Source organism: Salmo salar, chromosome 01 (assembly GCF_965601325.2).
Source record: "Salmo salar chromosome 01, fSalSal1, whole genome shotgun sequence".
Lineage (NCBI taxonomy): Eukaryota > Metazoa > Chordata > Actinopteri > Salmoniformes > Salmonidae > Salmo > Salmo salar.
The window spans coordinates 132,387,492-132,399,983 of record NC_138291.1 but is presented as its reverse complement, the minus strand read 5'-3'; the positions used below and the strand labels follow the sequence as shown (position 1 = coordinate 132,399,983).

At 41.8% G+C, this 12,492-nt stretch overlaps 1 protein-coding gene across 1 annotated transcript in view; it reads left to right on the top strand.

Moving 5' to 3' along the window:
- col27a1a (collagen, type XXVII, alpha 1a) overlaps positions 1-12,492 on the top strand; it is a 365,335-nt gene that overhangs the window by 174,618 nt on the left and 178,225 nt on the right. The window contains exons 19-22 of the mRNA XM_045688056.2: positions 463-516; positions 624-677; positions 4,582-4,635; positions 5,330-5,374. Of these exons, the coding sequence (XP_045544012.1) occupies positions 463-516; positions 624-677; positions 4,582-4,635; positions 5,330-5,374 (207 nt within the window). The remainder of the gene's footprint in view (positions 1-462; positions 517-623; positions 678-4,581; positions 4,636-5,329; positions 5,375-12,492) is intronic.

The window sequence follows — 12,492 nt, the reverse complement described above, 5'->3', positions numbered from 1 at the left end:
CTCTATATGTTTATATCCCTTGATCTGTTTGACTTCGAATTATGATATTTGGCACACATGCTAAGGGCTATGAGTCTAGCTAATCTGTAAAGTATGGTTTAGCCGTATGTTTAGCCGTATGGGGGGGTGGGGGCTGTTGGACAGGAACAATCATTGCGGGCATATTGTTTGAGCAAGAGGCTTGGAAAATATTGTTTGAATATGTGCATCCGTAGACGCCATGTACCAAATTTGGCACTGATCAGTCGAGCGGTTCTGGAGAAGAAGACATTTAAAGTAGTCTATATCATAAATAATTGTCTAAAATATTGTATTATCTGTTACATTTTTAGTTGTGATATTTGGCAAGCATGGTAAGGAGTACAGAAGTAGCGCATCCTAGGGCAATATGTCCAATTTGTGCTGATGGTGGGCCCAGTGCTTGCAGCTTTCATTTTCCTTGCATTTCCCTCCTACTCCCAGGGCAAGCAAGGAGAGAGAGGGCCTGATGGTGTACCTGGGCTTCCAGGAGCAGAGGTAGCCACTTACAGTACACATGCACACATGCATGTACACACACAAACACAAGTACACACAACAACAAGAACAGCATAAATATATTCCCTTTTCTCTCTAAAACACAGGGTTTCCCTGGAGACATGGGGCCTCCTGGAGAGAATGGCTTAGAAGGCCCAAATGTGAGTCTTTTTGGGATCTGTTGAATGTTAGTATTTTTTCATGTGGGTCATACTAACGCATACTATGGTATAAATACTATAATATTTACTTTTGTGTTTTTGCAGACTTTACTGAAGCCTAGTATTGTTTTTGCAAACATTTTGCAGGCATTGCATACAGTTTACTAAAGTATAAATACTGCACTATTACCATAGTTAAAAAACCAAAGTATTTCAGGCATAACTGTAATATTTACTATTGTGTTTTTGTTTTATTATCTTTGACATAGAAGTGGGGGCTTCTACAAATACTAAAAGAGCAAACTTTCCATAACCTGTTTGTAGGTAGGACTGCAGTCTGAACAGCTTGTTCAGTGCTTCTGCTCTTTTCTGTAACCTGTATGGAACAAAAACTATGTTCTATACTCAAGGTAGTGTAGGTTCCTTTCTAAATGTAATTTGTTACAGTTAGTAGTTACCTGTCCAAAATTGTAATCAGTAATGTAACTTTTGGATTACCCAAACTCAGTAACAATCTGATTACATTCAGTTACTTTTAGATTACTTTCCCATTAAGAGGCATTAGAAGAAGACAACAATTTATGTTACCAATTGAACGACGTCTATTGCAGATTAAATCATTGTTAAAGTTTACATAGCTGGCCATTTATGGATGTTAAGTTTTACTTTATGGGTTGTTTATGTATGCTTCTTCTAACCCATCGCTTTCTACTACATATAATAATATGATTAAATTATATCTTTACATTAATATATGTAATTTATAAGTCCAAAAATGGATGTAGCAACTACAGATTTCTCCTTTAAGTTGATCAAAAGTCTGCAAGTTTGAGCATAAGTCCATTAGGCCTATGGATATATATTTTTTATCAGTGTAACAGTGTAGGTTCCGTCCCTCTCTTCGCCCCAACCTGGGCTCGAACCAGGGACCCTTGCACACATCAACAACTGACGCCCCACGAAGCATCGTTACCCATCGCGCCACAAAAGCCGCGGCCCTTGCAACGCAAGGGGAAACCCTACTTCAAGTCTCAGAGCGAGTGACGTCACTGATTGAAACGCTATTAGCGCGCACCACCGCTAACTAACTAGCCATTTCACATCGGTTACACTCACCCCCCCTTTGACCTCCTCCTTTTCCGCAGCAACCAATGATCCGGGTCAACAGCATCAATGTAACAGTGTAGGTTCCGTCCCTCTCTTCGCCCCAACCCGGGCTCGAACCAGGGACCCTTGCACACATCAACAACTGACACCCCACGAAGCATTGTTACCCATCGCGCCACAAAAGCCACGGCCCTTGCAACGCAAGGGGAAACCCTACTTCAAGTCTCAGAGCGAGTGACGTCACTGATTGAAACGCTATTAGCGCGCACCACCGCTAACTAACTAGCCATTTCACAGCATGAATTAGATTGAGCAATAAAAGCCCCACTTTTATTCCACAGGCTGGGATCTGCACTATGCAGCTGTTGCAAGTGAGCATTTTTCACTGGCTTTCCACTGGTTTCGAAAACAATGATTGATAGGCCGCTTAAACTTCTTGAATTCAACCCTTATTGGGTTCAAATACACATTTAGATTTGTGAACAGCCATCCACATCAGCCGCAATCCGTAAGGCGCAAATAGCTAAATGAGAGAGCAACATTGTGATTCACATCAATGCGCTATGTAGATATCAATAATAAGTCATATCCTTCTCGCCGTAGATGTTTGATACTCTTTGGATGCCGACAGCAATCGCACCATTGGAAGACATAGCTACAAAAGCCTATTCCTGCTCTTTTCCCACGATCCATGAAACAAATTTGGTGTGTAATTTTTATCTTAACCTTTATTTAACTAGGCAAGTCAGTTAAGAACAAATTATTTTTTACAATGACAGCCTTCCAGGGAACAGTGGGTTAACTGCCTTGTTCAGGGGCAGAAAGACAGATGCAGCCTTGTCAGCTCGGGATTCGATCCAGCAACCTTTCGGTTACTTGCCAAACATTCTAATCACTAGGCTATCTGCCGCCCCAAAAGTAGTCACAAAACGTAGTCATAAAGTAGTAAGTAGTAACAAAACGTCATCATAGTGGTCTCTGACTTGTGGTCAGACTCGCTGAGGTGGAACAAACTTAAATTTTGCGCCTTCTTTCAATGCTGATTTGAATGTCATTGAGAGCAGAGAATCAAACATCTTTTCTGAATTTAAAAGTAATCCTCGAAGTAATCCTCTAGTTTTTCAAAAGTATCTAATCTGATTACAATTGTTTTTTGCTGGTAACAGATGCCAATTTTTGTAATCCCTTACATGTAACAGATGTTACTCCCCAACCCTGTCTATACTTGGCATGTAGGTTTCTCACTCATGGGTGGCACAAATTAGAATATGAGGGTTTGGAATGGGTGGGGTATATGCAAATTCAATACTGTAGTAGTACAATAGTTAAATTGTAGTAGTATTTAAACACTACAGAGTGTTTTTGTGGATAATACTGTAGTATTGTATATTATGAAATGGTATAGTAAGTACTACACATGATCGAGGGATACTACAGTTAAACAATAAGGCCAGAGGAGGTGTGGTATATGGCCAATATACCACGGTTAAGGGCTGATCTTATACACAACACAAAGCTGAGTGCCTGGACACAGTCCTTAGCTGTGGTATGCTATATAGGCCATATACCACAAACCCCAGAGGTTCCTTATTGCCATTATAAACGGACTACCAACATAATTAAACAAGTGATGTTGCATCATAACCGTGGTCTATTGTCTGATATACCACAGCTTTCAGCCAATCAGCATCCATGACCCAAACTACCTGGTTTATAATGTATTCTACAGTATACTACTCTGCCCTACAAAGCAAAAAGGCAGTAACTGCTCATAGTGTGGAACTGAGAAAAATGACTTTTATTTACTTTGGTTTCACAGTAACTTTATGCAGTTACTGCTAACATGACCCTGATTTTCTCCAAAACACAATACAATAGAGGCAGGATACTTGTCCACGTGATTAAGCATGTAGTTAATGTATCAAAAATGTCTAACTCATTTTCAACCTAATTAGCAGTTACTGCCTTTTTGCTTGGTAGAGCAATACAGTTATCTACAGTTTACTACAGAATTACATTTTTTAGATGTACTTTTAAATGACTAAAACCAAATTCAAACTCTCTAGAAATTATAATGGAACTACATTTATAGAATTGACTGAATGTGTCCAGCTCGCTAATAATCACCGAAAGTAAAGCTAGACAGTCAGGAAGTATGGAAAATTCCAAAAATGTTGGATATTTTACCTTTATTTAACTAGGCAAGTCAGTTAAGAACAATTCTTATTTACAATGATGGCCTAGGAACAGTGGGATAAGTGCCTTGTTCTGGGGCAGATTTGTACCTTTATTTTCAGCTCGGGGATTCAATCTTGCAACCTTTCGGTTACAAGTCCAACACACTAACCACTAGGCTACCTGCCACCCCAGGATAGAGGACTATATTATGCAAATGTTTATGCCGAGGAAATATGCCCGATGGACCTTGTTGAAGACCAAATGCGGCCCCCAGGGCGAAATTAGTTTGACACCCCTGTTCTATAGTAAGAACTACACGATCAGCGTATAGTAAGAACTACACGATTGGATACTACAGTGTGTAGTATATTATTCTATAGTATACTACAAAATTCAATACTAAGTAGTACTACACATGATTGAGGGATACTACAGTGTGGAGTATAGTATCTATAGTATGCTACAGGTTACTACAGAAATCTAGAGAATTCTCGAGTAAGTACTGTAGTATTCTTTCGTGGGGCGAGACACAGTAGGTGATGAGCATGAAGAAAGTGCCAGCTTTTGGTTATGATACTGCACATTCTGCCTTGGTAAAATGTTTTGTAATGTCCTGCAGGGAAAGCCAGGAGTGAGGGGGTTGCCTGGTCCTAGAGGGGTGCCCGGGCTAGAGGTACAGTATAATATGATACAGCAGCTTGTTTTATGTCAGGGGTGGGCAACCCCAGTCCATGAGTTCTGCTGTCCCAGTGGTTTTTATTGCTCTCTGTGGTTTTACTGACCCTGTAGTTGATTGACTTGGGTCATGTTCAGTAGTCACAAAACGCTGCAAGGAGTTGTGCACCATTGCTCCTGTAACAACCGTGAGGACAACCAGCTCCATAAACATGTTGTGTCCTATTTATAATGCACTTTTCACCAAGGTCGTATGTCACAAGTAGCGCTCATCCACCTCTGGCCTGCTGGCCCCCCTACCTCTGAGGAAGCACAGTTCCCGCTCAGCCCAGTCAAAACTGTTCGCTGCTCTGGCACCCCTATGGTGGAACAAGCTCCCTCACGACGCCAGGACAGCGGAGTCAATCACCACCTTCCGGAGACACCTGAAACCCCACCTCTTTAAGGAATACCTGGGATAGGATAAAGTAATCCTTCTAACCCCCCCCAAAACAGATTTAGATGCACTATTGTAAAGTGGTTGTTCCACTGGATATCATAAGGTGAATGCACCAATTTGTAAGTCTGCTAAATGACTTAAATGTAAAATGTAGTGCACTATGTAGAGAATATTGTGCCATTTGGGATGCAGCCACAGTAACTGTTTCATTTTAATAAAAGTTAAATGCTAATGACATTATCACTGTTTTTAGGGAGATGGGGGCCCACTTGGACCACTGGGTCTGACAGGACTGGAGGTGAGTGGTGATTGGATGAAGACGGGAAAGGGGAAGTGAAGATAGCAGGGATCATTGTGGCTGCCTGTTTTTATTTTAACTGAACTTTTTATCTCAGCACAGCCCCTCTGGCTCCTGTAACTCACACTCACTTCTCACTACGCTATGGAATAAATATGTGCACGTGCCTTCGGAAAGTATTCAGACGCCTTGACTTTTTCCACATTTGTGACCCGTTTCAGGAAACTAGGCATATGTCGCGGGTCACTACTTCACAGGAGAGCCGTTTGAACGCTAACTTAAAAAAAAAAAATCTAAATGCGTTTTTTGGCAGAAATGCGTTCTCGAACATTTGAACTTTCATGTGCCTTAACAAAATTGTATGCCATCTGTAAGTATGAATAAAATTGTTAAATTACGAGCCTAGTTGGTTTAGCCACAGAAAAAGTCAGCAACCTTCCCACTAGCCATAATTGGCTGAGATAATGATTTGGCTGGACATGCCGAGAGATGAGTTTGGATTGGTCTGCCATATAGCACCCACGTGTCTATTTGAGCTGGTCAGTATGTCTAGGTAATCCTGTCTAACACAGCTTTAAAAAAAATGTATCATATAGTAAAACTGCATAAGTGTTCCTCTCCACTTTCTGGAGGTTCGAGTTTTGAAATCAGTGGAATTCGAGTATGATAGCTAAGGAGATGGAGAAAACACCTGTCTCCGGATTACATCTTCAAACTAAGGGCTACATTGTCAGATATTACACATTTCTAATTTCGACAGAAAGTTGTTTCATTTCAAGTTAGTGTACTGTTAGCTGGCTAGCTAACGTTACGTGTATGATCTTATTATTTGTATCTCAGAGCCATTTGCTTGGCTAGCTATAGCCTAATGTTAGCTAGCTAACATTGAACCTGGTTGGTTAGCTACCTGCAGATTCATGCAGGGTAGTAACATCATGGGATTATGGTTCATTGTTTAACTAGCTAGCTACATGTCTTAACCTGTTGGGTCTAGGGGGCAGCATTTGCACGTCTGGATAAAAAAAATGTACCCGATTTAATCTGGTTACTAATCCTACCCAGTAACTAGAATATGCATATACTTATTATATATGGATAGAAAACACTCTAAAGTTTCCAAAACTGTTTGAATGGTGTCTGTGAGTATAACAGAACTCATTTGGCAGGCAAAACCCTGAGACATTTTCTGACAGGAAGTGGATACCTGATGTGTTGTATTGATTTTAAACCTATCCCATTGAAAAACACAGGGGTTTAGGAATATTTTGGCACTTCCTATTGCTTCCACTAGATGTCACCAGCCTTTACAAAGTGTTTTGAGTCTTCTGGAGGGAGATCTGACCGAACAAGAGCCATGGAACGGTGATGTCCCATTAGACACCTGGCGCGCTACTTCATGTTGGGTACCCTCGTTCCAATACGTTATAAAAGGCTATGCATTCGTCCACCTTGAATATTATTCATGTTCTGGTTAAAAAAGGCCCTAATGATTTATGCTATACAACGTTTGACATGTTTGAACGAACGGAAATATATTTTTTCCCCTCGTTCATGACGAGAAGTCCGGCTGGCTTACATCATGTGCTAACGAGACGGAGATTTTTGGACATAAATGATGAGCTTTTTTGAACAAAACTACATTCGTTATGGACCTGTGATACCTGGAAGTGACATCTGATGAAGAGAATCAAAGGTAATGGATTATTTACATAGTATTTTTGATTTTAGATCTCCCCAACATGACGTCTAGTCTGTATCGCAACGCGTATTTTTCTGGGCACAGTGCTCAGATTATTGCAAAGTGTGATTTCCCAGTAAGGTTATTTTTAAATCTGGCAAGTTGATTGCGTTCAAAAGATGTAAATCTATAATTCTTTAAATGACAATATAATATTTTACCAATGTTTTCTAATTTTAATTATTTAATTTGTGACGCTGACTTGACTGCCGGTTATTGGAGGGAAACGATTTCCTCAACATCAATGCCATAGTAAAACGCTGTTTTTGTATATAAATATGAACTTGATAGAACTAAAAATGCATGCATTGTCTAACATAATGTCCTAGGAGTGTCATCTGATGGAGATTGTAAAAGGTTAGTGTATCATTTTAGCTGGTTTTATGGTTTTGGTGACCCTGTCTTTGACTTGACAAAACATTACACACAACTCTTGTAAATGTACTGTCCTAACATACTCTAAATTTATGCTTTCGCCGTAAAACCTTTTTGAAATCGTAAAACGTGGTTAGATTAAGGAGATGTTTATCTTTCAAATGGTGTAACATAGTTGTATTTTTGAAAAATTTGAATTTTGACATTTATTTGGATTCAAATTTGCCGCTCTTGAAATGCACCTGCTGTTGATGGAGTGCACCACAGGTGGCACGCTAGCGTCCCACCTAGCCCCAAGAGGTTAACAAAAGACTCCACTATGCAAGTAACCATTTCGGGTGCGTTTGTAAATACAGTCTTGCCATCTACTCTGATTTCTGAGCACTCTTGCAAAAAAGCAGAATTAAATTGTTGCCAGCAGCACAGTTACAGTCACCAACACTCTAGATAACAACATGAAAACAGCCTAACCAGCTCTGCTAGGGCAAGTAAAATGGTCAGAGTGGGGTGTTTTCTCATTTGTGTCTGGAAGTAGGTAGCAAGCTAGCCAATGTTAGCCAGTTGTCTTTGGTGCTTGACTGCACTCATCGGCCAGATCGTCCAGTGTGCACTCTGAATGCTCCGAGAGCGAAACGCTCTGAATTTACGAACTTACAATCTGACTGCGTAGTTGCAGTCACCAACGCTCTGGATAACATAACAGCCTAACCAGCTCTGCTAAGGCGAGTAATGTTCAGTGAGCTGTTCTCTCATTTGTGTCTGGAAGTAGCTAGCAAGGTAGCTTGGGTGCTTGACTGCTGTTAGGACAGAACGCTCAGATCAACCCTTAAAGAGATGGGTGGGGCTAAAGCTTAAGAGGGTGTGAAAGATACTGAATGGGTGTAGACAAAGAAGGACGCTCCAGTAGTAGTACCAAAATATTCAAAGGCTATTTTCTCAAAAGTGAGTTTACAAGTTTATCAATTTTCAAAGCAGAATTACTTTCCCATTGTTCGTCAACTGTGGTGTATGATATCACATTTTTGTAGCTCTGAGTCTCTACTTTTATCCAATGTAAAAAACACAATTTCAATTTTGCTACAAAAGACCGATTTGAGCCGGTTGGTCACATTTTGTTACGTTACAGCATTGTTCCTAAATGTATTATATATAACATTTTCCTCATCAATCTACTCACAATACCCCATAATGACAAAGCGAAAACAGGTTTTTAGAATTTTTTGCAAATGTTTCACATATAAAAAAATAGATACCTTATTGACATAATTATTCAGACCCTTTGCTATGATACTCAAAATTGAGGTCAGGTGCATCCTGTTTCCATTGATCATGCTTGAGATGTTTCTACAACTTGATTGGAGAACACCTGTGGTAAAGTCAATTGATTGGACATGATTTGGAAAGGCACACACCTGTCTATATAAGGTCCCACAGTTGACAGAGCATGTCAGAGACAAAACCAAACCATGATGTCGAAAGAATTGTCCATAGAGATCCAAGACAGGATTGTGTCGAGGCACAGATCTGGGGAAGGGCACCAAAAACAATTATGCAAAATTGAAGGACCCCAAGAACACGGTGGCCTCCGTGATTCTTGAATGGAAGATATTTAGAACCACCAAGAGTCTTCCTTGAGCTGGCCACCCAGCTAAACTGTGGGGGAGAAGGGCCTTGATCAGGGAGGTGACCAAGAACCCGATGGTCACTCTCACAGAGTTCCTCTGTGGAGATGGGAGAAACTTCCAGAAGGACAACCATCTCTGCAGCACTCTACCAATCAGGCCTTTATTGTGGAGTGGCCAGACGGAAGCCACTCCTCAGTAAAAGGCACATGATAGTCCTCTTGGAGTTTGCCAAAAAGCACCTAAAGACTCTCAGACCATGAGAAACAATATTATCTGGTCTGATGAAACCAAGATTGAACTCTTTGGCCTGAATGCCCAGTGTCACGTTTGGAGGAAACCTGGCACCAACCCTACGGTGAAACATGGTGGTGGCAGCATGTTTTTCAGCGGCAGGGACTGGGAGACTAGTCAGGATCGAGGCAAAGATGAACGGAGTAAAGTACAAAGAGATCCTTGATGAAAACCTGCTCCGGAGTGCTCAGGACCTCATACTGGTACAATGACCCCGATGCAAGAGTGGCTTCGGGACAAGACTCTGAATGTTCTTGAGTGGCCCAGTCAGATCCTGGACTTGAATCCGATCGAACATGTCTTGAGAGACCTAAAAATAGCTGTGCAGCAACACTCCCCATCCAACCTGACAGAGCTTGAGAGGATCTGCATAGAGGATTGAGAGATACACATATACATTAAGGGAGTATTTATTATGAATCCCCATTAGCTGCGGCCAAGGCAGCAGGTAATCTTCCTAGGGTCTGACAAAATTAAGGCAGTTATACCATTTAAAAAACATTACAATTCATTTATTACAGAATTCACAACCCACTGTGTGCCCTCAGGCCCGTACTCCACTACTACATATGTATAACACATGTATAGTGTGAATATTATCATGTGTGTGTGTGTGCGTGTGTATGCATGTGTCTGTGCATATGTTTGTTTTGCTTCACAGTCCCCTTTGTTATCATGGCACAAGGCGAGACCCAGATGCAGACACAGGAGGCAGATGGTTGGAGTCTTACAATGTTTAATAATCCAAAAGGAGTAGGCAAGAGAATAGTCGTGGACAGGCAAAAGGTCAAAACCAGATCAGAGTTCAGGAGGTACAGGGTAGCAGAAAGGCTCGTGGACAAGGTAGGCAGAATGGTCAGGCAGGCGGGTACAGAGTCCAGAACAGGCAAGGGTCAAAACCAGGAGGACTAGAAAAAAAGAGAAAAACGCTGGTTGACTTGGAACATACAAAACAAACTGGCACAGAGAGACAGGAAACACAGGTATAAATACACTGGGGGAAACAAGTGACACCTGGAGAGGGTGGAGACAATAACGAGGACAGGTGAAACAGATCAGGGTGTGACAGTACCCCCCCAGGGACCCCACCTGGTGTCCTACCTGGGCGCATACTTGGTTGTCCGGGGTGTCGGCGGTGGAAGTCGGTGATGAGGGCTGATTCCAGGATGTCACTAGCGGGAACCCATCACCTCTCTTCCTGGCCGTAACTCTCCCAGTCAACTAGGTACTGGAAACCCCTGCCCCGTGGTCGAACACCCAGGAGACATTTACCGTGTAGGCCGGATGGCCATCAATGACACAGGGAGGGGGGATGGGCAAAGACAAAGAACAGTGAGACACGGGCTTAATCTTAGACACATGGAAGGTAGGTTGAATATGGAGGGTACGGGGTAACACAAGATGGACAGAAGTGGAACTCAGAACTTTGGAGATGGGAGAAGGACCAATGAAACAAGGGACAAGTTTGCGGGACTCTACCCGAAGGTTCAGGTCCCATCTGCTAAATGACTAAAATGTAAAATGACCACAAAGTGGTGATAATTGCTATGTCCATGTCACGATTCCCACCGATGGTGGCGCCCCCTCCTGCTCGGGTGGCGCTCGGCGGTCGTCGTCACCGGCCTATTAGCTGCCACCGATTCCCTTTTGCTTTTCCCTTTTTTTGGTTTTGGACACCTGTGGTCAATTAGCCATTAGAGGGGCTATTTAGTTTAGCTGGCCCGCTCCTTGTTGTGCGGGATGATTATTGTATGTCGACTTCTTGTTCGTGTCGGCTTTGCATTGTCGCTCATTGTGTTTATTCCCCTGTGCTTGGGAACTTTGTTTTTGCTTCAGTGTTATTAAAAACACCACTCCCTGTGTTCGTTGCTTCCTGCGCCTCATTCCTGCAATGCGACTACCAAAGCCCTTACAGTCCATTGCCCTGTTTTAACCTCTTGACGTTACCCTACGATAGGGGGCGCCACAGCGCATTTTGGAAAAAATTCGTGCCCATTTTCAACGGCCTACTAATCAGACTCAGAAGCTAGGATATGCATATAATTAATACCTGTGGATAGAAAACACCCTAAAGTTTCGAAAACTGTTTGAATGGTGTCTGTGAGTATAACAGAACTCATATGGCAGTCAAAACCCTGAGACCGATTGAACCAGGAAGTGGAATTCTGAATTGTGGACTCAACTTCACGTCGTTGCCTATTATTCACACCGTGAGATATCGTTCATTGAGCACTTCCTATTGCTTCCACAAGATGTCGCCAGTCTTTACAAAGTGTTTTGAGCCTTCTACTGTCGAAACTCAGTGAATGAGACGCGTTGGAAATTGGTCACAGGGGGAGGGCCATCACCATTATGACGCCGGCGGCCCTGTCTACCCCCACCTTTGGAAATGTTTTGAAACACAATGAAATCATCCCCCTCGAATCTTATTGGCTCTCTTGTTGAAACAGGCCCTGAAGATTTATGTTATACAATGTTAGACATGTTTGAACGAACGTAAATGGGAAAAAAATGTTTTATTTCGAAACGGCTGTGGCGCGCACGGCAGAGTAGTTGGATACAGCATTCAGACGTGCTAACAACAGCAAGCTAATGGAACATAAAGGATGGACTTTTTTCGACCGAAAATACATCTGTTGTGGACCTGGGATTCCTGGAAGTGCTTTCTGATGAAGACAACTAAAGGTAAGGGATTATTGACAATATTATACAACATTAGATGTGATATGCGATTGTTCCAAGATGGCGCCGAGCTGTATTTACTAGCTCATTTTCTGAGTATCGCATCCCCTTTTATCGCTAAGTGTGATTACCCAGTAAAGTTATTTTTAAATCTGGTATGACAGGTGCTTTCAAGAGATATTCATCTATAAATCTTAGAATGACAATATTACATTTTAAACATGTTTTCGAATAGTAATTCAGTAAATTGTATCTCTGTTTCCCCGGATTGCATTTGACGGGAAAATAGTTAGTCAACGTCAGACGCCGATGTAAAATGCTGTTTTCATATATAAATATGAACTTTATTGAACAAAAGAATGCATGCATTGTGTAACATGATGTCCTAGGTGTGTCATCTGATGAAG